The 27,422-nt window shown below is 42.9% G+C and overlaps 1 protein-coding gene across 1 annotated transcript in view; it reads right to left on the bottom strand.

Annotated features, from left to right (window-relative positions):
* The window catches only part of PTPRT (protein tyrosine phosphatase receptor type T), a 435,197-nt gene that overhangs the window by 145,074 nt on the left and 262,701 nt on the right, over positions 1–27,422 (bottom strand). The window contains exons 8-9 of the mRNA XM_053992839.1: positions 4,002–4,298; positions 2,632–2,741 (exon numbers count right to left, since the gene is read on the bottom strand). Coding sequence (XP_053848814.1) covers positions 2,632–2,741; positions 4,002–4,298 — 407 coding nt within the window. The remainder of the gene's footprint in view (positions 1–2,631; positions 2,742–4,001; positions 4,299–27,422) is intronic.

Here is a 27,422-nt window from a genome sequence, read left to right as displayed (position 1 = left end):
AGAAGCTTATAACATTTTTTTAAATAGAATTAGAGGGAAAATACAATATCCAGATACAATGAATCAGATAGTGATGGTGGGGAGGGAACATTTACTTAGGAGGAGAAGGTGGGGTTTTATTTGTTTTTATTAGGAGGGTTTGTGCCCAGAGGGGTTTGTGAGACTCTCAGTGGCACAATTCTTATGTGTGAATTTAGCCAGCTACCTCCAGGTGTAATGCAGGACCTGACACTACTAACTCAAGTTCATAAAGTGATAATATTTAATAAATATTTTGCAGGGTTTTTTTTTCTTTAATAAATGCTCACAGGCCTTTGTGGTTTCTTCTCCCTAATAACAGCAACACAATTGCAGAGCTTCCAGAGAGCTGCAAATTCACTGGAAGATCACTCAGAATCTCCCAGGATGGAGCAGAATTCCCAGTGACACCAGTAAGAGTGTACAGGAATTGTGTGGATTCCATCTGCCTGGATCCCCATGTTCCAAATGAAGCTAATCACCCAGAGAGTGCCCTGGCCACCTCTCCAGGTTGAGCAACTGCTCTCCTGTATTTTTATCTCCAGCTGATGGACTTGTCTCAAGCTTCCATGGACAGTGGAAAGCTTCTGTGGGAATTTTCATAAGGAAGGAGGGACAGGAATGGACAACATTTTCATCATGACGACATTTTCATCATGACAACCTCCAGGCACTCTGGTTCTCACGGTGTTTATAGCACTTGGATGTTCATCCTTTTGGAGGTGAGGGGGAGTAGGAAAAGGAGGAAGAGTCTGAATTCACCTTGACTTCTCTTTGTCTCCAGCTGCCAAATATGCAGAGAGTCATTATCAGAAAAGAAAAATTTGTTTGTGTCTCCTCTGAGACTCAAGCAATGATATGACTTCAGGGGCAAAGGCAGTGTCATGATGCATCACAACCCTGCAGGCATTAAAGTGTCTCATGCTGCTGCTCTGCCAGAAAAGCTACTCAGATTGCTGAAGTCCTTTCAACAAGCTGAGCCCAAGGCAATATTTTAGTAAGAAACTGCTTCTTTAAAAATTAAAAGGAGTTATTTTTGCATCATTTGCATCATTTGACTTGGGTCATTTTAAATATGTTCTGTTATAGGTCACCTGTGTTGGCAGAAAAAAATGAACTTGTAACACTCTGTTCAGATTAATTCCTTTAAAACACATCCAGGTTTATTGCCTAATTCTTTACACAGACACCCTCAAAGACCACGAAATGATGAGGCTTGGTTGTATTTTAGCACTAACAGATGATTTGCACCCTGCAAACATTTCCATAAGTGTCTCAACAGTGACCAACAGTGACTCCAGACTTAGTCAAGGATTTCAGCCCGGCTGAAATGACACTAAATTAGCAAGAGGAAATGCTGTTCATCTGTTCAGTGTTGCTGTGTCAAACTCAGTCTGGCTTTTGTGAGCCAAATGATGACCTAAAAGTGAAGTTAAAGGAAAAAGTTTAATCCGTTGCTCATGCTGGCATGTAAGATCTCAGTGATGTTAAACCTGCTTCATTTTTCCCATTTGACTGTGACAGAGAGAGCCAGTGCTAGTAAGGACATCTGGAAGTGACATGTCACAGGACATCCTGTCCCAAATGAGAGGCTGGATGGGAAGAGGAAAGGGACAGAACCTCATCGGTGGTGGGAGAGCTGCTTCTTGCACCTGTGGCTTTTCTAAAGCGAGTTTGTACAAAAAGCACAAAAGAGAGAGTGAAATATTAGTTCTTGCCCCTCTGTGTCAGAAAATGCTGCACAAGCAACAGTGAGGGGTTTTATGTCACCATAAAAACAAAAGTATTTTTACTTTCTCTAATCTTACAGAGGTAAATACTGAGCCCATAAACTGGGCTCAGCCAGTACTGGTGCATCACTTTCTGCTATTTAATCCAAGTGCCTTTACCTTCTCTTGTAGGACTGTATTTCATTTCACATGATCCCCTAAAGAGTCCCTCCTCTTACATTCCCGTTCCATAAATTTGGGTGTACTTGACATTAGGGAGAGTTTCACCAAGAGCATATGACAGCAGTAGCACTTTCTTACCTTCACAAGAAACACTACCTCTGATAAACTCTATAATCACATTTAATTGCTTATTTCTCTTCCAGCATAGGATGGTCAGTGATCATCCCATAACCTGCTCTACTTTGTTTGTCATCACAGAAATTGTTGGGATGGACAAATATTATCACTGAAACATTCAAAAAGAGGTAAGAGTTGATTATCAGCTTTCTGCTGATATTGTCAGGAAGTGCTGTGACTGGTGGAAGGCAAAGAGGAATCAGTGACGGGGTGTAGGTATAAAACCTCGCAGTGTTTTACCTCAAGAAGAAATAAAAGAGAAAGAAAACAGACCTTGGAGCTACTGCAGAAGGAAACAGGGCACCTGAGACATGGGGAAATGTGTGGCTCTCAATTTGCCACAAATATTGGAAAGAAATCTTTCTCTTTTTTGAACTGAGAATTTTTTTCAGCGGTAGCAACAGACTATCTTGAAGGTTCTTATCTATTTTAATCAATCTTCTTTTAGCACCTGCTGTGATGTCTCGGAGCTCAGGACTGGCTTAAACACACATGAAAAGGGCCCTGTGGCATGTATTCCTTGACAACAATCTGTTCTTCTCACCTCATAGAGTGTAATGATGCCATTTGTCTCATTTGGAGGCTTCCACTGAACATAGATCTTCTCTTCAAAAGGTCCTCCTTGGATAGATTCCAAAGGAATGGGTCCAGGAACTGCAGGGGGGAAAAAGCCCAACAAAGTGTATTAAAAACTTCACCAGCTCCAGCTGCACACACATGAGACACCAAAAGGCCATCAGACAGGAAGCAGAGTGTTAAAAATAAATAAATAAAATTAAAAATTAAAATCCCTCAAGGCACTACCATTACCAAGCTACTATCAATGTGAAAGGCTTATTTTTCAACTTTTGGTTCAAATAACAATACCCTAATGTAACCACTAAATGACAAATAAAATCAGAATCCATGAAAATATGATGCTAATTTTAGTATGATTTTATTCCAACACAGCAGAGCAGCAGCAGGGAATTTAATTTGTCCTTCTCCACCCACACAAGAGCAGAACTCTCCACCTAAACAGCCAGACTGCACCTTGGCATGGAGATGCTAAGGGGCTGCACACCTTTATCAATAGGAAAGATTGATTTGCTTAGTAAAGTAACAAAGCAAGATTTATATTTCATTACAGCTACAAGGCCAGGTAAAAAAAATCCCCCTACTGCAGCAAAATGTTAATGTCGTGGGAGATAACCAACTAAATGCACTCCCAAGCCTGGCTGATAAAAACCCTGCTCATTTTTCTGAAATATCTGCCACCCTTTTGTGTCTCCCCATGTGATATATGGGGCTGGAAGAGCCACTTTCAGCTGAGAGAAACTTAGGACAGCAACTTCTACAGCCCAGGCAGAGGAATTTAGTCCTTGGTCTGAAATAGCTCAGGTGGGATAATAACACTTTGAAGCTTTCCATCAATTCCTCTAGAAAACTGTTCTTTTATATCCACGGCCATTCTTTTATACCCACAATTAATTTTGCTTCTGAGATCTCTATAAAATGTGATGTCCAGAAGATCACCTTTAAGAAAAGCTACACCCTGGAAAAGAAGGAACTATACATTTTTTTGGAATGCCTTCTTTTGTGTGAAGGCACAAGAAAAATCAATAAATACCAGGATTGCACTTGCCCATATGACAAAGGAAGCTGCTAGGTGGTTCAGAACACCAAGAATTAAACATACAGCTCTTTAACAGCTTCTCAGACTGGTGTCTGTCATGGTCCGAGCACTTCAGGGACCTTTGCCCTTTCAAGAACACGACTGTGAAATGGAAATCATTTAAACCTACAAGTTTTACACTCAAAACAGACACACTGTCCAGAGAAGCTGCACCACTCTTGTGGGACAGAAGATTATGCTGTTATTTACAACTTGAAGACGAGTCTTCCCTCAAAACCCAACCAACCAACCCCACTCACCATCCTCCTCAGTCTGCACCACCAGCTCCTCGCTTTCCATTTTGCCCTCGGGGTTGGAGAGAGCCAGCCTCAGCCTGATGGTCATGAAGGGCCGGAGCCCCCGCAGGGTGTAGTGGGAAGAAGTCTGGATGAGCTCCTCTGCCTCGAACTTCTGCTGGTTGAAGACGTACTGGTAGTGCACGGTGAGGTTGTAGCTGTGGCAGCGCGTCACGGCGTAGCCGAAGGGCTCCCACTGCAGCGTCAGCTGCCGCGAGCGGATGTCCACCACCTCCACGTTCTGCGGCCCGTGCACGGGGTCTGGGGAGCAGGAGGAGAAATAGAAACACAATTTGATGTTTAATCAAGGCAGCCATTCATTAACGTGCTTCCTTCCGTGTGTGGAGTGTCCCAGCACTCCACAGTTCTGGATGTTCTTGTCTGTACAATGTATAAAGTGGTTGGGAAATGAACACTGGATCCACAGCTGCATTCTGGCTCCCGAGTTTCACATGGAAATCTCCTGTCATGAGGCCCTGAACAGTGGTCGTGCTCCTGATTCCTGTGAAATCTCACTGAGTTCAACAGTGGCAACAGGATTCTGTTGCAGTAAGGCAGAAAAATCATAAAGAAAGGCTTCATAAAATCAAGCCTGCTCTCCTGGAATCAGTGGCTGGCCTTGTCAAAGCTAACATTTTGCACGTTTCCATGTGAAAGCAATCCTGGTGTGAGCAGTTCATTAATATAACAATCTATTCCTGGGTAAAAAACAACATACACCTGTACTAACTGGTTTTACAGTTAGAAAAATGTAAACTGTCTAAACAACTTTTCCTGCACATACACACAGAGAGTTTGAGTGACCAATCAATACAGAAAAACAACTTGTTACTAGCCAATAAAGTAATTGGCAAGAAAGCTACTGACCAACTGGAGTCACACAAGGTCTGTAAAACTGTATAAAAAGGAGTTCTGTGAATAAAGAATGGGCTGTTTCCACCATGAAGAAAATGGCATCCCATGTGATTTATTCCCATAGGATTCCATCAGGTAAGGGGTGGGGAAGTTGTGCTTTCTTCAGTCTTACAAAGAAAAAAAAAATTAAAAATAATAGTATCTGATGGCCTACTTGACAGTGCTTAATGACCTTGGTGAGTCCAGCTCTAAGTGATGCAAAAACACAGGAAATGGCCCCTGGGGAAGGAAGGAATTCAGGTCTCTCAGCTTTGAATTCAGCTCCATGGCCCCTACACCCTCCTGCCACCTCCAAACCCACTCTGCTCACGCTGAAGCCACGGAGTGAAAGAATCAAGACTGAGGGATCAGCTGCTGGATTTCCAACATGCCAGTGTCCCCTCATCTGCTGAACTCCTGCATGTCCTGGCAATGGGGTGTACAGGCAGATCCTGCCACTCCTGAGTGTGTTTTTGGAGTCATCTCAAGCTGGTGCCAATAAAACTTTCAGATCATCTCCACGCCTTGGTCCCATTAAAGTTTCTTTGCTCTTTATTATTCTTTCTACAGTATCTGGCTGAGGTAAACTTTGAATATTCATGTGGAGGAATCATTTTCACCTGCTGTTCCTTAATTTATTTTTAACAGCCTAACTCAAATGCTCTGACTACACTGTGCCCTTTATATAAAATATAAATGCATGTGCCACTAGACATGTAGATATAAAGAATGAAGAATGACTGAGTAAAATCAGTGTTTGAGATAAGTCAGACCATAAAAATTCTACAGATGTCAGAGTTTGTTTATCTGACATTTCTTCAACTTGCATTTGCTCTTTTGCTCAATATATATCTGAACAAGGTAATCAGAAAATACATAATTTCACATAAAGTTTCTTAATTTATAGAACAATTCAGAGTTCTTCCCTCTTCTTATAGTCTCTCACGACTTCAACCTATGAAAAAAAAGTTTTCATGGGAACAAAAAAGTTGGAAGGATTCCTGAATACCAGTCACACCTCTTTGAGAGATAATTAAAGTGTAAAAAACCCTTCTAGTGATTCTTGAAAGTAACGCACGCACCAGCCATCCTGACTTCAATCTACTCATGCATAAGCAGAAAATACATTTTAACAACCTGCACATTCTGTATTACTGCTAAAAATCCCCTAAGGACTGGCAATGGGAAAGTATTTGCATCTTTTTATAGATATTCACATGTGCAGACACTTTGGAAATGGGATGGATATTAAAAGACCAGGGGTCTAAAGCTAGCAAATGTTTTCGGTTTCCCTGTAAATCACGTCAATCCCTCAGCATCCAGAAAACACCTCCTAAAAGTGAGTCCTTAACTCTGTGTGTCAAACAAAAAAAGATTAATTTAGAAATTAGGAAATTTTTATGCATGAATGTACACATATATACTTAGCATGAGGTGCTAAGCCTTCATTTTCTATAAATCCCTGAAATATATGTTTCTGCAGATGAATTGTACAGATAAATTAGGTCAACAAAAGAATGGTTTTCTGAAAATATTCAGCTTCTGAAACAGCAAAGTTAATCCCAAGCCTCATTCCAAGATGCATCCAAAGGCAAGAAAAGCAAAAGCAAAAGCAGGAATTTGCCCTCCTGAAGTCTGCATTACACCAAGCACTCACCTGCAGAGCCCAACTCAGAACGTGGCTGAGATGAGGCAAAAAAAATCACAGAAATGCAATAATGCAGCTGAAAAGGGCAATTCACCACCATGTTAATGTTATACCGCCTCTGTTTTATTTTTTTTAATTACAATTATTTGCCTCAAATCAGTCATGTTGTGGAGTGAATCAGCAATTAGAGGGTGTTTGGTTAATGGATGTCAGATGTTCTGACTGTACCTGAGAGTAAAGAACAATCTGATCACCACCTCACCAAGTCATCTGCCCAAAGCTGCATTAGGGAAGATTTCCTGCAGTTTTTGGCTTCCTTTCTCATCCTGTCCACATTTGTCCTTTCCTTTCCTACCCCAAACTCTAAATGTTAGAAGATTCTTGCAACCAGCTTCTAATTCTGCTCAAAACTTTGCTGTAAATGCTGTAAGCTCCATCACACACAGTTTGAAGCAGACTCTGGATTGAGTAACCAGCCCATGAACCACAGATGAGTTTGGTTACAAACCAGGAAGGTAAAATCCATAGTGCAGCCCCCACCACACCACATTTTACCCAAGAACCATCTGTTCTCAGGCTGACCTTCCTAAACCAGGTCTCAAATACCCATGTCCTGAGGCATCCCTGGCTGCGAGTGTAGAGATAGACATCTGGTGGCCCTCTAGATCTTTAAGTAGAGGGAGAATAAATAAGTAAAAAAGACTTAAATTTTAGTTTCAGAGAGGGAGAAACTGAACTGGAATTAAATCAACAAATAGAAGCTGGCCCTAGAAAGGTTTATATTCTCTCCAGTTTTCTTCTCTTGGTTTCAATCTCTTTTTTTTTCTGAATACTGAGACTATATAATTTTGAAAATGTTTTCCTGTTGCCACACTGATTTCCTCCACAGCAGAAGCCATTGAAACCTCCTTTTCCAGGATGAGATTTTGTATTGTTGTTTTTAAAGGGCAGTGGTCCTGCTGTCCTCTCTGTATAATTCCTTCTGCCTGATAGCTCTGTGGGTATTCAGTCTCAAAAGGTCTCTAGCACCTGTTCCTGGAACCTGCCAAACATCACCTTTGTCACGTTTTCTTCCAAAAGATAAAGAAAATTTATAATTCATGTACAATTCTCTGGTAGTGCTCATATATGAAACTGGACAAATGTCTCATTTCTGTATTCTTGAAATGATAGCTTCCAAATAATGCAAGAAAAAATCTGAAAAGTAGTAACTTTGCACTTGGCTAGTGGAATAAAAGCTGCTAATACATATCTCAGCTTTAATTATACAAAGATACCCACCAAAGCAAGATAGAAACAGACCAGCCCAATTTGAATACCTAAGATATCAGATATTGGTGTAAACTGCATACCCTGAAGTAACATTTTCTATGTGTCCTAAGAGCTTGGAGGGAAAAAAAAAAAAGGAAATTTTTAAGAAGCTTAGACAACGAAACAGCTGCCACAGATCTGAAATGAGTCTTGAACCCACGCAAGGAAAATTGCAGTTTCTGGGATTTCACTGTGCAAACGCTGGATTCTTATTTCAGCCTGGTTGAACCATTAATTACATTTTGAACGTTCACATCAAAGTCAAGGACTGAACAGTGTTTTTTAATACCTCATCACCCACTGATGCTTTGCTACCTTTCATTACTCTGGTGGGCTGCAGCAAACACTCAGCAGCCAGGAACCGTCCTGGAATCCTTGGGATCTGCGAGTCTGGAGGGGTCTGGAGCTCGAGTCCTATGAGGAGTGACTGAGGGAGCTGGAAAGGGGCTCAGCCTGGAGAAAGGGAGGCTCAGGAGGGACCCTGTGGCTCTGCACAACTCCTGACAGGAGGGGACAGCCGGGGGGCCTGAGCTCTGCTCCAGAGAACAGGGACAGCAGGAAAGGAAACGGCCCTGAGCTGTGCCAGAGGATGTTAAGATTGGATATGAGGAAAAATTCTTCACAGAATGGATGGTCAGATGTTGGAACAGGCTGCCCAGGGAACTTTCAGAGTCACAGCCACTGGAGGGATTTAAAACACATGTAAGTGTAGAGCACCTGGGGACCTGGTTTAATAGGGGGCTTGGCAGCGCTGGGCCAACACTTGGACTTGATCTTAAAGGGCTTTCCAACCTAAATGATTTGATGATTCTAGTGGCCTGAATGAAACAAACTCTCCAGTGATCCTTCAGTGGAATCAGTGTTCTCAGTCCATTGTTGAGCAAACAATGTCCAGAGACTGCTTTTCCTGCCATCAGAATTTCACAGAAAAGCTGACTTTTAAGGCCAGTTTTGCCCATTCCTTATTGAGTGTCACAGAGCTCATTTTGTTCTCGGCCATCCTCTCTCTCAAGGTGAGGCATAGAAGAGAAAAGGGTGGTTTAGATTATCAATAACAATTGTCAGAGCTCTGTAACCCTCCAGCAGGGGAAGAACAGAGAGGGAGGGAAGCCATGGAGGGACACTGGGGTTTGAACACAGAGCTCAAGTCAAGGAATGAAGTTAAACACAGACAATCAGCTGCTGCCCCAAGGTTAAGTACCTGCTGCAGGAGCCTAATTGCAAGAAATTGCTGCTGTCAGTAAAGACACAACAGCGAGTGGAGATGTCCCTCCTCATCTGGGGCCCTGTGCCTGTGTCCCCTGACCCTGTGGAAAGCAGCAGGCAGAGTTTATTAGCAGTGCACTGATTAAATTCTGTTTCCCAGCAGCAGGTTACAGCGACTGAGAACGCACAAAGGGAAGAAAAAAGAGCATGGCATGAGCAGCAGCTTTGTGTGAATCCTGAACTGATACTTTCAGATACAGAAAGAGAGGAAACAGGTTTAACTATGAATCCTGTCTTCCCCTCTGCACACCCACACTGAGGTCATCACCCCAACCAGCACGGGCCACCCAGAATCTGGGCACCCCAGTAAGGTCCCCAGCCTTTCCTCTAGGCAGACTGGGAGGACATAAGGAGAAAATTGGGGGCACTGGTAGCTGGTAACGCCAGCAAAACATGTGTTCTCCCAACTACAAGCATGGTACAGCCTCCCTCTGTAGCCCAGGAAAAACTTCAAATTCATTTTTATTTACAAAATATAAATTTAGTAGCATCACAGAGTGGTGGAGAAGTGCACAGAATATTTCACTCCCACAACAAATTGAAACAGTGGCCATTTTTCAAGCAACACCCACAAAATTCATAATCACAGAATCTCTGAAAGGCTTGGCTTGGCAGGGACTTTGAGGATAATCCCATTCCAACATCCCTGCCATGAGCAGGAACACCTTCCTGCAGAGCAGGGTGCTGCAAGCCCCACCCAGTCTGGCCTGGAAGCAGCAGTTAGGAGGTTTCCTTTGTGTTTTTCAAAGACACTGTTCTTGGTCTGTGGATGGAAAACCAAACTGAAATGTGCCCAACAATGATTTTATTCAGGGTGTTAGATAAAAGCTGAAGCCTTCTTTGTCTCCCCTTTATTCCCTATCCCTCATCTTCCTCCCTTAATTTCCACAGGATGAAACAAGTCTAGGGAAACACGCCTACTCTCAAAAAATGCAGCAAAGCAAAGAGAGCAAAAATAATCCAGAAGTTTACCTTAAGTGCAAAATTCACAGGTGTGTGGTGGCTCAGGGTAAACTCAGCCCCTCCACAGTGTGTGCTGCTCATCTCATCAAAGAAATCCTGCCACAAACACCTTCCACAGCCTTGTCCCAGCACAGAATCTTGGACAACTCTGTCCATCCCTCGAGTGCAACGTGTGCTCCTGTGACAGCTCCTCTGCTGAGCCTCGCAGCCCTCAGCTGCTGCCCATCACATTTCAAAGCCTCTGAGCCAAAATGTAGGATAAATACCTTTTCAGACATGACAGATGAAAACACTGATAAAACAGAGCTCACCAGTCTTGCAGTGCTGTGAAAGTGTTTTGGCTTTGCCCTCTCTGAGGAAAGAACATCTCCCTAATATTTGGGTCTAAATTCACTTCCTCTTAAACCACTTCAGATATCATCACTGGTCCAAAGGCAGTGCAGGCAGAGCTGAAAGTAGGCAATTATACAGAAAGGGGTGTTCTGAAAGACTTGCAACAGAGAAAAGAGAAGAAAGGAGTGAGACTGACACAATGAAATCACCAGAGAACAAACAAACTGTTTCTGAAGCCTTCAATCACTACAGCCCAAACCATGTACAAAGAAATAGGTGTCATTACAGCTGATAAACTAAACCAGGCTATTTTAGGGCATTCTCTGAGCAATAAAGAAGGAGGAATGCTGCCACACTATTATAAAAGAAAAAGGAAATAAGTTAGATAATGGAGTATGTGGCTAGGTAAGCCAGGGACCGAACTCTTTCCACAACTAACATTATCATTTTAATTCAGTTAACTGCAAAACCTCTTCATTTTTTTATTGATCTGGTTTTGTTTCAGTTGCAAATTTTACTTAGGGCTCTGCACTGAAAGACACCCAAGATTTGAAAATACATTTAAAAAAGGAAAATATTTGATACATTACAAATCCCATAAAACATCCTCTAATCTCAGGCTTCTACTTTGCTAAACAGAACCAAACCAAACAAGTTTAAAACAACCCCAATGCCCATAAATGGATCCCAGATCTATCTGGACCCCTCCATTTGTTACAAAATGTGCCTGTTACACTCCCAGACCAAATCCAGGGGCTGGCCAAGGGCACGGGGAAAGCAGAGGCTGTGGAGAGCAGGACCTGAGCTGCCAGCACAGCCTTCCCAGCACTGCTACAGCCAGAGCTGAGCTGCCAAAGCTCCACTTGTAAACAACTTCAAGATAATTAAGCATTGCTTTTTAGAAAAGGTTTATTAGCATCTATTTAAAGGATTTTTTTTTTCCATTATATTATGAAATGGCAAAATGAGAGCTTGCTTTCTTTTATACCCCAAACCTGTTGTGCCCTAACACACTTAAAAAATAACAATTTAAAAGAACAATAAAGGGTAATTACTGCTTTTATTAAAAGTATCTATCATGGATACACATAGCAGTGGCATTCCATGGCTGGGAACAAAATGTACATTACTGAGCATTTTGATGATTAAATACAACAGCTTAATTAAATATGCTAATGAAAGTGAGATTAGAAAGCAGGTAAACCACTGTTTTTTTGCCAAACAAAAGTAAAAAATCCAATTTTACAAATTTATTTCATTATGCATCAATAAAATATTTATTTTAACTGTTTGTTATACTAACATGTACATGCATTTATTTTTATTATCTCTTCCTCTGTGTGCTTTGCTGTTATCCTCAAATGGACTAAGTGGAGGAGACTCAGAGTAACACAGAAGCTAGATCCTGACAAAACATAAATTATCTCTATAAAAATAAATAAGGTAATCAAAATAGTGAGTAAAAGAGAGGCTTCCTCTACACAGGCATGGGGCTGTTCAATTATGCTGAGCAGCAGAAAAAAGCATTCTTCTTTACGATATATTTTCTCTCATTTGTAACTGGGGGTTCTTTTAATGTCTGTGCAACCTGCAAGAGAAATTCTCAGTATTCCTTCAGAATCATGTTCCTCAACAACAAATATTTTAAAAAATTAAAATATTCCCGGCTCTGCTTGTTGATCTGGCAGAAGGAGCTTCTAAAGTTGATTAAACAGTGGCTTTGAGAGCACTACTGGAAGGACCAAATTGTCCTAAACCTCTTGAGCTCTTGACAGCACATCAAGGGAGGTGATCCAGCCCTGGGGACACCTCTGGGTGCTGTGTCCAGCTCTGGCTCCTCAGCACAGCAGGGCCAGGAGCTCCTGCAGCTGGGCAAGGGCCTGGAGCATCTCGGTGCCCAGGAAAGGCTGAGGGAGCTGGGGCTGCTCAGCCTGGAGAGGAGCCCCAGTGAGAGGGGCCTCAGCCCTGGCTGTCCTGGGTGTCCCTGTCTGTCTGTCCCAGTCTGTCCCAGTCTGTCCCAGTCTGTCCCTGTCTGTTCCTGTCTGTCTGTCCCAGTCTGTCCCAGTCTGTCCCTGTCTGTTCCTGTCTGTCTGTCCCAGTATGTCCCAGTCTGTCCCAGTCTGTCCCTGTGTGTCCCCGTGTGTCCCAGTCTGTCTGTCCCTGTATGCTGTCCCAGTCTGTCCCTGTCTGTCCCAGTCTGTCCCTGTCTGTCTGTCCCAGTATGTCCCAGTCTGTCCCAGTCTGTCCCAGTCTGTCCCTGTCTGTCTGTCCCTGTATGCTGTCCCAGTCTGTCCCTGTCTGTCCCTGTCTGTCCCTGTCTGTCCCTGTCTGTCTGTCCCTGTATGCTGTCCCAGTCTGTCCCTGTCTGTCCCTGTCTGTCCCAGTCTGTCCCAGTCTGTCTGTCCCAGTATGTCCCAGTCTGTCCCAGTCTGTCCCAGTCTGTCCCTGTCTGTCCCTGTCTGTCTGTCCCTGTCTGTCCCAGTCTGTCCCTGTCTGTCTGTCCCAGTCTGTCCCAGTCTGTCCCTGTCTGTCCCAGTCTGTCCATCTGTCCCTGTCTGTCCCTGTCTGTCTGTCCCTGTCTGTCCCAGACTGTCCCTGTCTGTCTGTCCCAGTCTGTCCCAGTCTGTCCCAGTCTGTCCCTGTCTGTCCCAGTCTGTCCCTGTCTGTCCCAGTCTGTCCATCTGTCCCTGTCTGTCCCTGTCTGTCTGTCCCTGTCTGTCCCAGTCTGTCCCTGTGTGCAGGAGGGCAGAGCAGCCCCAGGCTCTGCTCCAGGCCCAGCGATGGCCCCAGAGCCCCGGGCAGGGCCTGAGCCTGGCAATTCCCTGCCCAGGAGGCAGAACTGCTGCCCTGGGCAGAGCCAGCCCTGAGCAGAGCCCAGAGGGGCTGTGGGGTCTCCTCCCTGGGATGTTCCAGAACCCTCTGGACACAATCCTGTGCCCCGTGCTCAGGGATGGCCCTGCCTGAGCACGGAGGTGGCACCAGATGACCCCACCGTGGTCCCTTCCCACCTGACCCATCCTGGGATTTATTAAAAAATGCATATAAAAAGTTCAGAATAATAAATCATAATAGACTAAAAAAAAATCCAAAATCACTGGAAAGCACTGCAGAGAAAAGGAATATAAAGGATGAAAATTCCCCTGCACATCACAGACAAGGTAGGAAAACACTCTTTCCTAACAGCCTGCATCCTCACTATGCCTAATGGAAGCACTAGCCCTTGGCTTTCATTAGACTGCCCAAAAGAACACAAAAATAAAAAGACAGTGCCAATCTTTCAACACTCAATTAAGATTTAGGATGTCAGTCAAAGGAGGCAGAAAGCTGTTCTTGTCTGGTGATACTCAGTGAGGAGATCTGCCTCAGTCGTTGTTTATGTTCCAATCAGGGCACACTATCTGTATTAAAGAGAACAAGACACTGAATGGAAACCTCACAGCCTGGGGAAGTGTGAGGTACCAGTGTGCTCATCAAAATAAATTCTCCTGTGAGAGCAGTTTATTGATTTGTGTATTTGACTCTCTTTGGGATTATTGTTCAATTACTTTTATCCTCTGAGATGAAAGCAGCTGAATGCAACATCAAAAGCAGATAAAAAGTCACATGTTTCAAATTTTCTTTCAAATCTCCATAACATCCATTACAGATACGATTTTCAAGAGGGTCCTCTGAGAGCAACAGCAGAGGTAGCTCCATCAGACACACAGCTCTCATCTGTATTCCCCCTAATTATTGTGGCTAAAGCATATTTCCTGTAAAACACATTATTTATCCTTGAGAAGTGACAGTCTGCAGAAACTGTCTCCTCTTTGTAAGGTGAGCTGCCTGCTAATTTTTGGTATGATTAGTGATTTATCAGCACTTAAAATTGCAAACACACAATTTCCACCTCTAACTTTTAGCACTGTTGAGGATAAAACCTGGTGGTGGTAGTGGTGGTGAAGAGACAGTGAAAGTCTCATTTTGCTGGTTTGCATTCCTTCCTCACTACAGGTTTTTCATATTCTACTTGCAAGAAAAAAAAAAAAAAAACAAAAAAAAACACGAAAAAAAACAAAAAAACACAAAAAAAAACAAAAAAAAAAAAAAAAAAACAAAAAAAAAAAAAAAAAAAACAGAAAACCAAAGATATTTTTGATTGTCAACCCTCTGTTTTCACTTTGGGACACAGACTCACATCATTTTAGTTTGCTGCACATCACAAGTAGTGCAGCACTACTGAGGCAGGTGTAGCCAGCAGTTGCCTGGTTCTCCTCTCATTCACAAGGTGAGCTTTGCTGTGCAGTCACCAGGCAAAACTGGTCTTAATTCCTCAAACATGAAAAGGCACACTACTGCAAGCTTAGAATCCCAGCAGGGTAATTTTATAATGTATAAAATTACACATTGCACTGTATGAAATGCACCAGGATAATGGTTCCTGTGCTCTGTGTGGCAGGGACATTCAGACCACAGTTCAGCACAACCCTCAGTCTAAAAACTCATCAGAGGTGACCTCAGTCCCAGCCACAGCCCCACTACCAGCATGAACGTGAGCTTTGTTAAAGCTCAACAGGAAGTAAAACGATGGATTTAAATTAATAATTACACTCCCAGTTTGTGTTTTTGACCAGTTGCTGTTTACTCAGCTCCAAGAGGAACTAACCTGACACAAACAGGTCAGGGGGGAAATCCAGCTGCTCTCTGCACTCTGAGGGCAGCCCTGCACTCTTCCCTGCACAGATGTGAGCAAGGCTGTGCTTTGAACTCCCAGGGGCATCAGGGTTAGCCAGAGATGGGACCAGAAAGCCACTCTGAGATGAGACCAGAGCCACCAGGCAGAGATGGAGCACAGGAGTTCCAGCCCATTGCAGCTGGATCTTTACTGCATTTGAGCCATTCATCTGCTCTGGAATTACTTTTGTCTTTTGTCACAGAGCGTTGTAAAAATCTTTGCACAGCTGTTTCCAACCAGCTTGTAAAGCACATTGGTTTTCTTTCAGTGATGCAATTACAAGGGGAAGGCAGTCATGAATATTAGTGAACTTTGAAATATTGTTTCTAGGGGCAATAGATTTTACCCAAAGGTATATTAGTGCTCCACCTCAACGTTACAAAGAATCACTTTAAAACTTACAGCAACACATTTCAAGTCTGTAACCATGAGTTTTCAAATGTCATGCCTCGAATGTGACAGTCAAATTCCTGAATCAATCATCCAAATGGAATTATTTCACTCAGAAATTATGTGAAGAGAAAGTAGCGAAAAGCAGTAAGAATGTAGAATAACTTCATGCTGTAACTTAAGCAACTCAACAGGCTTCTTGCTGAAATAAGGAGCAACACACTCTGTGTGCCTGCTTTACAGGATGATGAACTGCAGAACACACTGGGGATTTTTTTCTGTAGTAGAACAAGGTCTGGGGTTTTAATTTGTGATCTGTCCCATGAGTAGTGCCTGGGAATTTGCAGGGAACACCAGGTGCCTGGGCACAGCTCACTAGCTGGGTACCCACCACACACAAGGGGCAAATCCAGCATGTGCCAGCTGCAGCGTGTCTGCAGGCTTAGCCTGCATCTCCATTTGTGCTGTTGTGTTCTTCCTCAGCTAAATTTTCCAATATCTTCATTAATCCATATGGAAAACAGGCCAAACTGAGCTACTCCAGTCAGAAATCCTGCTCTGGAGCATCCTTGCAAGGCAGTTGCATCCTTGTACACCAGTTGAACTCATGGCATATTCTGCCCTCTGCACTAAAGAAAATTAGAGTTTTGGAACCCCTTCTGTCCTGCTGACATCCCATTATCCCAACAAGACGTATTTAACATAGTCACAAGATGTATGGCACTGGTGGCTTGCAGGCACAAGAGTGAATGAATTCAGCAAATCACACTGCCCTTCATCTCTGCTCCGGTGTTCATGTTCATGCCTGCTGTTTGTTTCACCCTCCAGCACTTCCAGACAAGAAAGATTTTTTTCCTGGAGCCACAGAGTAGTGGTGGTACTTTCTATGTGGAAGACAGGCAGTCTATAAGATCAATCAGGATCAAGAATCGTAAATTTCATTTCTTCCCCCAATACTCTCACAATTTCAGCTGGGTGATAGGCAATTAATCCCCATCAGCCAGTGCTGGTGAAGCACCTTGTCCAAAAGCAAACATGGTATAATCCAGTGATCACATCCTGGGGGAAAATGGCTGATGGATGGAGAAAGAGCTGTCTACCTTTATTTTCTTATTTCCATTGGAAAATGAAGGCCAAATAACATCCAGTAAAGTATAAAAATACACTCTTGTATTTCCAAATGCCAGGGAAAAAAAAATCTTCTAAGTGCAGCTAAAGAAAAAAGTCTCTTTAGTTTTCAAAGTCATCCTAAGTAGTTGTATGAAAAGAAGATTTTATGTAATAATGGGTAGCAACATGAGACAATGAGACTTGATAGTGTCAGGGAGAGTTTCCAGTTGCATTAATTGACATGCAAATGTTAAAAAAGCCTGAGAAAATCACTTGAAGTAAGTTCCAATTCATAGCAGGTGCATCAGGCAAGCTCAGACACTCTGAGTGAACTAAGTCTGATGAACTTTTTTCTGGCTTCTTGTTCCACATTAGACCCCTCCATTTTTTATTTTCACAGTGATTTGTGATGCTGAAGGGGGAAAGCCAGAGGCTCCCATCCCCAAATATACCAGAAAGGAAACCATGGCGCCCAAGATGCTCATTTTAAATGACAACAAAAATTTATATATTTGGCTCAGAAGATGACCTTTGTTATTACACTGACACAGAAGAGACTTATGTTAAATAACCATGCTGAGCATCAACTATTTGGAAATTAAAACGGAAGGAGTGGCTCTTTCTCACACTAAGGACTATGATGGGAATGTCAGAGTGTGATTTTCACACTTTGTACTCATGACTGTGCTGCCTGGGCATGATAAAGATGATCCCAGGAATGTGTATTTAATAGGAAGCCAACGGGTCACATTAGAGTTAATTAAGGAGTAAAAAATCCTGAGAGCAGTTCTAAGTTATAGATTACCCACAGAGCACAAATCCTTTATACACTCCCATAGCAACTCCTGCACAAGTTCATGTTGTTATACAGGGAGCAGCATAAGGAGATTTCCGTACCAACTCAGAGCAGTTTAATTTTCATTTTTGTCAAAGGTATTACTGCAACAAGACTTGCAGTTGGCTGGGATAAATTCATCAGTTTGAATAAGCCATGCCCTCACAGGCTGCCTCATCAGAGGAATGTGACCAAGCTCCAGACAGCAAAGCAACAACCCATGCAGAGTCTCCCATCTTACTGAATCCCTTCAAACCATTGGTGTTAGGGGCTACAGATCAATAAATAACTCAAGAATACTGGGAACAACCTAGTGCTGATCCCACAAACAAAGGGGGCCCTGTGTCAGATGTGGTACAAGAAATGTCATTAAGGTTGGAAAAGCCCTCTAAGATCATTGAGTCCAAGTGTTGACCCAGCACAGCCAAGCCCACCACTAAAACATGCCCCAGGTGCCACATCTAAGCTTAGGTTCATGCAGAATTCCAAGCTTTAAATGGCCTGACATCCTAGCAGCTTAATCTCAGAAAGTGTGAAATCCTTTTTTTTACAAGCCCATGCATAAATATATCAATTACCATTATTGTTTAATCCATTTCTATCTAAAGCAAAGTGGCATGAAAATGTAGCACTGCAACTATAACAGACTTCGGGGATAATTTGGTGAAACTACAAAGCCATGAAGAGTTTCCCTACTGTCAAAGCAAACACACACCTGGTCACTTCCTAAAAGGGTTCCTTCCTAAAGGAAGATTTTAATCTCTGGGAATGAGGGTGCAATGTGCTTGTCACCTCTCCAGTCTGCTTTATTCTTACACCAGCCTAGCTCTCAAATGCAGGGACTGTGCATCCTTAGCAGTGCAGCCACTGAAACTCCATAAATGCTGCAAATGGCACTGAATAAATTCATTAAATACAGGGATGTTTTTTTTCCTGTTGGATGTTTTTTTTATCCCGTTCTCCTCTGGGATATGCTTCCAAAAGGCAGTTTAAAGTTAGCTTGAGCATGTCTTCACAAACAGGAGGCAATAGCATCAAACAGCTAAAAAACAGAGTGTACTGTGTGTGTGCAATCTATCAGCCAGAAAATAAGGAAGGTATGAAGAAAGAAGAAACAGAAATTAAGAACCAGAAATTTTCAGCTACAGGGGTAATACTCTTGTGAGGATAATCCTCCTGTCCAGGATGTGACAAATCCAACTTGCTAGGAGATGGCTTTGAGACATGAAATAAAGCTGCATTCAGCTGCACTGGACAGCACATGTCTGGTGCTTCTATTATAAGCAGAAATTAATACCCAGGTAGAAATAACCCTAAATCAGACTTATTAAGTTCATCAGCTGAAATGCCAGCCTTCACATAAGAATGCATTTTTGGCATTTCCAATCTCACACTTCTTTGTGATAAAAAGCCAGACTTATCACTCAATCCTGGGCTGCCGATGGGGCAGGGAGGGAAGCTGAGAGTGGAGCTTGCATCCGACTGCTCATTGTCTCCTCTGCCAGCACAAGAGGAGATGTTCTGCCCAGCACGGGGATATTCCTGGCCAGCTCAGGTGCTGGGAAGGAGAAGGAGCACTCTGTGAGCTCTGCATCCAGCTCGGAGGCTCCCAGCACAAGGAAGACTTGAGCCTCTTGGGACAACTCCAGAGGAGGCCACAGAGGTGCCACAAGGACTGGAGCCAGCCTAGCAGTGAAGGAGACCTAGAAGTGTTCACCTGGAGAAGAGAAGGCTCCAGGGAGACCTCAGAGCCCCTTCCAGTGCCTAAAGAAATGAGGGTGAGGGTGAGGCCCTGGCACAGGGTGCCCAGAGCAGCTGTGGCTGCCCCTGGATCCCTGGAAGTGCCCAAGGCCAGGTTGGACAGGGCTTGGAGCACCCTGGGATGGTGGAAATTGTCCCTGTCCATGGCAGGGGTGGCACTGGATGTGCTTTAAGGTCCCATCTAACCCAAACCATTCCATGATTCTATGTCTGATAGAAACTTGTGGATGCGCAGTGAGATCCAGCAGAGAATTTAAAGGTATGAAGAACAGTTTGGTATTGTTTTCTATCGAGTCATTTTCTGAGCAGGCAATTAATCCAGCTGCATTTAAACAATAATAATAATAAAAAAGACTACTTGCATTTAAAGAGTTTTTCATGGACTAAGCAAACAGCTTGGATTTAAATGAGATTTTTAAAAAATGTCTGCTGGGGGTATTAACCAGACTGCTGTAATCCTGACACTGCTGTATGTTCAGATTACACTGAGAGCCCTGGCTGGGTTGGAGCTACACTTTTTATAGGCCTGACAATGTGTCAGAAGAGCTGTTTTATTTGTATTTTCTCCCACATAATGCCTCTATTAAAATCCTTTAAGGGTCTTTTCTTAGTGTCAAGTTGATCAGATAAAAATGATCTTAAAGGAGTGCTGACCTGCCCCTCCCACTGTGCTCTGCTCACACTTCCCTTGAGCATAAAATTGTTTTGCTTTATTTTGTTTGAGCTAAAATGCAAGCGCATATTGGAAAAGGGCATTTACTGGGATAAATGCAGGGCATTGATTTTGTTCAGAGCAAACTCTTATCTGTCCTCCACTACCCCAACAAGTGTCTGTAGCATTTGGAAATGCACATTTGTTCAAATATGTACATTCCCATAAGAGCTAACCATCCATGGCCTTAATGGCTTCGCACTGCTGACTTCAACACCCTGGCGGAAGGAGGACATGAGCATGAAATTAGAATTAAACAGCTGGTCATAAATTCTATCTAGACCCTTCATAAACATGTGTTGCTGGAGTGCATTGCAGCCATAGTTCAGCTGCAGGAATTTCAATATCTCTTGGTCTGGTTAAGGGAATAACAGGAAAGGAAGCAGTTGGCATCTCTGTCCTCTTTTTCCCCAGCTCAATTTCCAACCACATTCCTGAGGATTCCCCATTTGCCTAACCTTATCATTATTATGATTGTGGCATATTCTACATTGCTCTAAGTAATTTTCCAATCTTAGAAATTGGAGATTTTGGGATTGTTGTTACTGGGTTTTCATTATTATTGCTGTTGTTTCTCCTGTGATTATTATTGTTGTTTTCTGCCAATGTGAAATGGTATAGAGAGCAAATCCCTCCAGATGGCCAGGGAATCAGATCATCCCCATCATATCAGAGATTCCTTGGGAGTATCCACAGCTGGTGACAAAAGGAGTGGTTGCTACTCCTGAATCATGAGAAAAATGGACAATCCTCACAGAATGGTTCTGAGTGTCTTCACTCTAACCAGATCCATTTCCCTTTGCAGCTGTGACACTCTCAAGTTTTAAGTTTCACAGGAGATTCTCTGAAGATGAGGAGGGAAGAGAAAGTGGTTGTATCTTGAGTGGAACTGAATGGATGCCACTTGGAGATCCAGGATGTTTCTAATCTTCTTCTCAGGATAAGTTACAACCTCCTAGGGAGCAGATGCTAACACATCTCTGATAGGAATATTGTTATTTTAATAGCCAAGCAGTAATTATTTTTTCTCTGCCCTCCTTTCTTGCCCTTTATTCTGAACAGGAGGAAATCATTAACAGCTGGAGAACAACCAACCATGTGTTGTAGGTAGGAATATTAGAGGAAAATGAGGTTATGAATAAGGCATGCTCTTTATATAAATCTAGTGGCATAGTAAATGAAAATAAAAGTGTGTCTCACCATAAATGCTGTAACAACTTGCAGACCTGTGGTGCCAAGCTGTGGCAGTAGTTGTGGGAATGTTTCAGTAACCTATTAACAGACCTTTTCTTAGAAACTCTTAGCTTTCTTTAACACACTTCAGCAAATGGATTTCCAATAAGCATCTAGCTCCTTTCCCTTCTTTCCATTTCCAAATAAACTCTTTCAGGGCACAGTGGTGTGTTTGTGTGGAAATGGCTTTGCTGAGAAATTGAAAGGTAGGATCTGGATCAGTTCCCTGCATGAGCTTTGCAATATCCCTGAAAAGTGTCATGATCTGTATTTGGTGCCCAGAGCATTGCTTAAGCTACTGAGGAGAAAACTAATCTCTTGCACTTTCATCGGCAGCACTGTCTCATAGAGTGATCCTAATGGGGTGGAAATGAGCTCAGCTGCCTAATTCTGTTAAAAACATAGGCTTTTTCTCACGCATGAATGACCATCTACTTCCTTCTAGCCTTGCTGAAGCCATGGCAGCAAAGAATCAAGTCATAGTTGCCGAAAACAGAACACACTGCTTTTTTTTCCACTTCAGCTCTTTTTGGTTATTTATTTATTTATACACAGTAAGAAACAGCCAATGGAAGAAACTCTATTCATGCAGAAAAAAACCCCATTCTAAAGTAAAAAAGATCTTGATGTGGACAAATGAGCTTTTCCCTAACTTTTAGGACATGACTAACTTCCTCATTAACAACGTAATTTTAAATAGCACTGTAGACTTTATCATCTCTGTTTCACAAGCCACAGGTGAGGGCAGCGCAGCCACAGAGCCAGAGGTGCCTCTTGTCAATCCAGCTTCATCCAGCTGTGATCCATGTGCATGCAGATAATCCAAGCCCTTCCATGGGCTGCTGTGGTCGTGTGTTGGAGTTGTTGGCTGCAGTAACACAGAGCTCTGTGCCTGTGGTGATCCAAATTTCCAGATCCAAATCCAAATTTCCAGATCCAAATTTCCCAGCTGGTGGACAGCCACTTCCCTGCTCCTGCCTATGGGATATGATGGAAGCAGGCAGGGCTGTAAATAAACCTCTGCATTCCCATCTGCCTGTAAATGAGAACATCAGCAGTATTGGGGCTCCCTAATGGGATTTAGTGGACATGGTGGTGTTTGGTCAAAGGTTGGGCTTCAGGATCTTAGAAGGCTTTTCTAACCTCAAAGATTTTATGACTGTTTTCTGCTATATAGACAATCATCTGGGTGTGCTTTTAGGTCCATTAGGATTGACCTTCCTGTCTGTGCTCATTAAAACCAAGACTAAATTTGTTAAGGTCTCTGGATAAGAGGAGACTGAGGTCAGAACTCATTGGGGGCTGCAGCTCCTCCTGAGGGGTAGGTTGGAGGTCAGGGAAAGGTTCTTCCCCCAGAGGGTGCTGGCAGTGCCCAGGCTCCCCAGGGGATGGGCACGGCCCTGAGGCTGCCAGAGCTCCAGGAGCACATGGTGGGATCCTTGGGGTTGTCTTGTGTAGAGCCAGAAGTTGGACTGGGTTATCCTTTTTGGTCCTTTCTACTCAGGATATTCTGTGATTCTATGATTTTTTTTAGTTCCAAGAAGAATGTATCCATATAGGACTTTGTGGGAAAGCTCGGAAATAGAACAGCAACACATTTTGCAGGGATAATGATCTTTATTACATCCTTCATCATTTTCCCTTTGGAAGACTGCAGGGAATGTGCTCATGGCACTCCAGTCCATGCTCTGAGGGAGCTGTGGATGTTCCTCAGGCAGAAGTGGCTGTGTGAAGGAGGACCCAGGCAGTCTGTGTGAGTACACACAACTCATGTCCCTTGTGAGAGACTTCCACAACTTCATTAAATCCTGCTATCCCTCTTGTAAGGCTGTAGCTGTGTGCTGATCACTTGCTTTGCTGTGCAAATGAGCTGAAAAGGGAGCTGAGAAGGATGTGTCCAGGCCTCCACAGCAAACAGGGATTAGAGAATAGGAAGTTACAGCTTTCTTTCATAAGATAGAGCTGAAAAGCAGGGCAATAACTTGATATTTTTTGGTGAATAATTCTAATTCCTGGGAGTTTGTTTGTTTGCTTGTTTGAACCCAGAAGATCCTCAAACTTTAAGAAGCAAGTGGTCCCAAGTTGTCCTGAGGAATTTTTGTAGCTAAAATCCATTCTGATCTCTGCACTGGGAATGTTCACCAGCTCCTCAGCCTTCCTGTTGGAGCAGTGTCTTGATCTCTGCAGAGTCCTTCCTTCTGCAGTGTGGGGGATGAACCAACAAACAAACCCCATGGGAACTGTTTGAAACTAAAAGAGCAGAGATTTAAGTTGGATATTTGAAAGAAATTCTTCCCTGTGAGGATGCTGAGACCCTGGCACAGGGTGCCCAGAGCAGCTGTGGCTGCCCCTGGATCCCTGGCAGTGTCCAAGGCCAGGTTGGACAGGGCTTGGAGCACCCTGGGACAGTGGAAGGTGTCCCTGTCCATGGTAGGGGTGGAATGGGATGAGCTTTAAGGTTCCTTCCAGCCCAAACCATTCTGTTATTCCACATCCTGAATTAAATTGAAAAGTGCCAGACTCCTGAGATGCCAGTTCCAAAATCAAATACATCAACAGTGAAGAACTTAATGGTGAAGCAGATCAAATGCAGCACTGAGCAGTTGAAGCCTGATTCAAGAATGCTATGGATTTTCTTGTGCAAGCAATCATTACATGTGCATAAAGATCCACAGGATTCAGACAGAAAACAGATCAGAACTACTTCAATAGGTTAATATGATAAGAGCCTCCCTTGGAAGATAACTGCTGCAATTATAACTGTACTTTTGCCTACAAGCAAAAGGAACTAAGAAACTTGATGTCTGTGCTTTGAATAGAGGCACAAATCTAAACATATTAGATAAAAAGTCTGTAGCTGTCTTTTTCCACATTTTGTGTCTTATACTTCAAAAGAATAAAAACACACACGAAATAAGTTGTATAGAGTTGTATATAAAGAAATGGAGATGAAGGCTGCACACTCAGAAGCTGATGCTCTGGAGAACAAATTTTTTCCTTGGAACAGAGAGCAAGATAAAAAATCGTCATCCTGTTGTGTTTTTGGTTTTGTTTGGGTTTTTTGTTTGTTTGGGCTTTTTTTGTAGTTTTGGGTGTTTTTGTTTTTGTTGCAGGGGGGAGTGGTTTGATTTTTCTCCTAGAACTTTTAAATAGAGTACTGGAAAATACTAAAATCTTAAGTTTGCTGTCCATCAATAGCACCAAGTGAGCTTGACATGTGAAATGGGAACACCTAAATGGCTTCAGATTTCAATTTCTACCTGTATCCAGTAGGAAAAATGCCCCTCAGGTTGAACAGGGAAAAATGGTTGCCTTTGATACAATAAATATTGTAATCATCTCATTAGAGACAGCCACCCTGCTTCATGCTTGGAAGCTTCCAACTCTACACCACAAGTGCTGTAAGTTCAGGTATTTCTCTTTCATCTACAATTCCTGTGAAAGGTCAGAGAATTGGCAAAATCCCACTGCTGAGTAAGAAGCAATAGGACTACACACCTGGTTTTCTGGGGGGATCTGCTCCCCTTCCAGGCCTTGAACCATGCCAGAACTGAGTCAGAGACTGGAATAACTCCAATTTTACCAAAAGCTCTGGGATCAGCTCATGGATGTTACTAAAATTAATTGTTACACAGCAAGAGCAGGAATGAAGTGGCCCCTCTGCAGGAGCCATCCCCAAGGACTCGTGCCCCAAAAAGTTGTGTTCAGGAGCATGAAGTGACAGAACAAGTCTGGCCCAAGGATTGAATTTGTCATCAGTGCTCACAGAGATGTCTCCAGCTAGCCAGAAATAGAGGGAAACAACTCTCTGTCACTGCTGACAGTCTGCTTTTATCTCTGTACTTGCTTCTCCTAGTCCAAAACTGTAACAGTAATCAAATGGGAATAAAAGAAGTTTTCTTTGATGAGCATGTCATGCTGATGAAAGGCAGCAGAAGTTGTCTGTGTAGACATGAGCCACAAACATTAACAGACACTGGCATTTGGAGCTTTTCTCTCTGTCAGTCCTCAAAGGGGTGTTCTTATGAATGGAATCCTGCATATGGAGGGAAGTTGCTGCTTAATTTCTGCCAGAGCTTCCGGCGCATCCACCCTCATGGAGCAGCCCCCTGTTGCAAATCCCTGAATATTTCTGTATTTGCCATTTAAGGCAAGCCTTTATATTAATAAAACAGTAGTCTTATCATTCAGCACTTCCATATTGCTTTTTGTTGCCTTTGAATTTTCAGCAGATGTTTGTTTAGTTTGCTTCTTTAATAGGAAGGTCTGAACTTCAGATGTTATTTTGTCCAAAGCAGGCAAAGCTTTTGTCAGCTGATAATCACAGATGTTGATGTATTTATATTGACCTATTTAAAATCTCAAATGGTTTTAATAGGATAGGAGGATTTTTAAAAGGCTGTTTTCAGAAGCATTATTCAAAAAGCATAATGGTCTCATTTGTCAAAAATGCAAGTGTGCCCTTTAGCACAGACCTAGGACATAAAGCAAACTTCAGATAAACTCCTTCCAAAATAGCTGCTCTCCAATTTCTCAATAGCTGACTGTGAAAGCACAATTTACTCCCAGCTCAGAGGACAACCATTCTGTTCCAGCCTGCTCAAGAAGAAATTTAAAGTTCAGTATCTTCAGCTCTTCAGATTTGAATGTGCCCTTCGTGTCTTCAATCTTTATGGATTTTCAAATGCAGTGAGGAAGGGCAGGGCAGGGAATCTTGAGGAGGGAAATGACTGTGTGTGAGATGGAGCACACGGTGTGCTCCAAAGTGAGAGCCACTGTCAGCTTTCTGAGGTTTTCACACCATTTACAAAATATTTTGGCCTGTGTTTGACTCTACCTGTGGCACAGGGTGGGTAACCTTGGAGATAAATTCTTCATGAGTCAGGAAATACTTGCACGTGTTCTAAAGATTTTCTGAAGTGCGATATTTACATCCTTCTATAATCCTGAGAGGAAACAGGTGGCAGTTCAATGTGTCTGTGGCTGTTCAATTACGTGCTCAGGCTCCTGGCACAGGGCTCAGGGCTGGGTGGCTGCTGTGTAATTGCCCTGCTCCGGCAGCAGCAACAAAAGCACTGGAATCTCCCTTTCCAACTGGATTGCTTGTGTGCAATCTGCAGCATGGAATTTGTCTTGAATACTTTCCCTCTGCATCCAAATGCAAACTGAAGATTTTTTTTTCTCTCTACTTTCACAGGTTGCTTTACATTCAAGTTCTAGGAACTTCTAGGTGCATTATGCTACAGATTGAACAATATAAACAGGTGCATGTTGGAATACATAGAGCAACTAAAGCAAGGATTGCATCTAAAGGTCTCACTTTTCTCCCAAGGCAATAGAAAACCCTGTAGCTCAGATGTGCACTTTGAGGAGAGCACCAGGATCGTTACAGCAGAAACATAGTGAAGAACAAAAAACCTCAGAGAGAGGAAGCAACACATTCAAAATGGCTTTTTTAAAGGGCTTTGCAGAGCCCATGCAAGCAGTTGCACAAGGAAGGTTTGCTGGCACTGATGTGGATGTTTTCCAGTGGTCCCTGGACAATGCCTTGGATATTTGTCAGTGCAGTCACTAATGACACTCGGATTTCTCATTAGTGTGGCAGCAGTTCTGGAGGCTGAAAGCACATCTGTAAATTAGCAGTTACTGATCTGTGATCGACCTTTACTGTGTGATCAATAGCACAGATAGCACCAGAAGGGATAAGACTAAAGATGGAATTTTTTGGAAAAGGTACCAATGAGATCAATCACATCAAGCTCTGAAGTCCTCAAACCACAGGTTACAACACATATACTTTTAAATACAGCTCTTCCTGAGAATTTTTGTTGGCCACCTGTTAACCAAAGACTTTTAACTCAAAAATTTCTCTGACCTAAAGCACCTCAAGTGGATGGTACAGCTACTCAATGAACAAAGGCAGGAGTCACCACACACAGCTCAGATTATGTGTCACATCCGTTACACCTCCATGCAAGAGGTTCAGAAGCACAATTTCTAAAGGAACACCTTTTGGTGTGACAATCTTATGGGATCCTATCCAACACAAATACTCACATTCCTATGGGGTCTTGAACAGCAACAAACAGCAGCAAAGGAGATGGAAAAATAATATGATTCAACTTCTCCCAAGCATTATGTTTACATGAACCAAGAAGTTTAGCTCAGAAATGCCTCAGGCCCACAGATCATTAGGATAATCCCCCCTGCCTTTG

Source organism: Vidua macroura, chromosome 17, assembly GCF_024509145.1.
Source record: "Vidua macroura isolate BioBank_ID:100142 chromosome 17, ASM2450914v1, whole genome shotgun sequence".
NCBI classification, from domain to species: Eukaryota; Metazoa; Chordata; class Aves; order Passeriformes; family Viduidae; genus Vidua; species Vidua macroura.
Note: the sequence above shows the minus strand (reverse complement) of the source record. Positions and strands in the feature narration are given on the sequence as shown.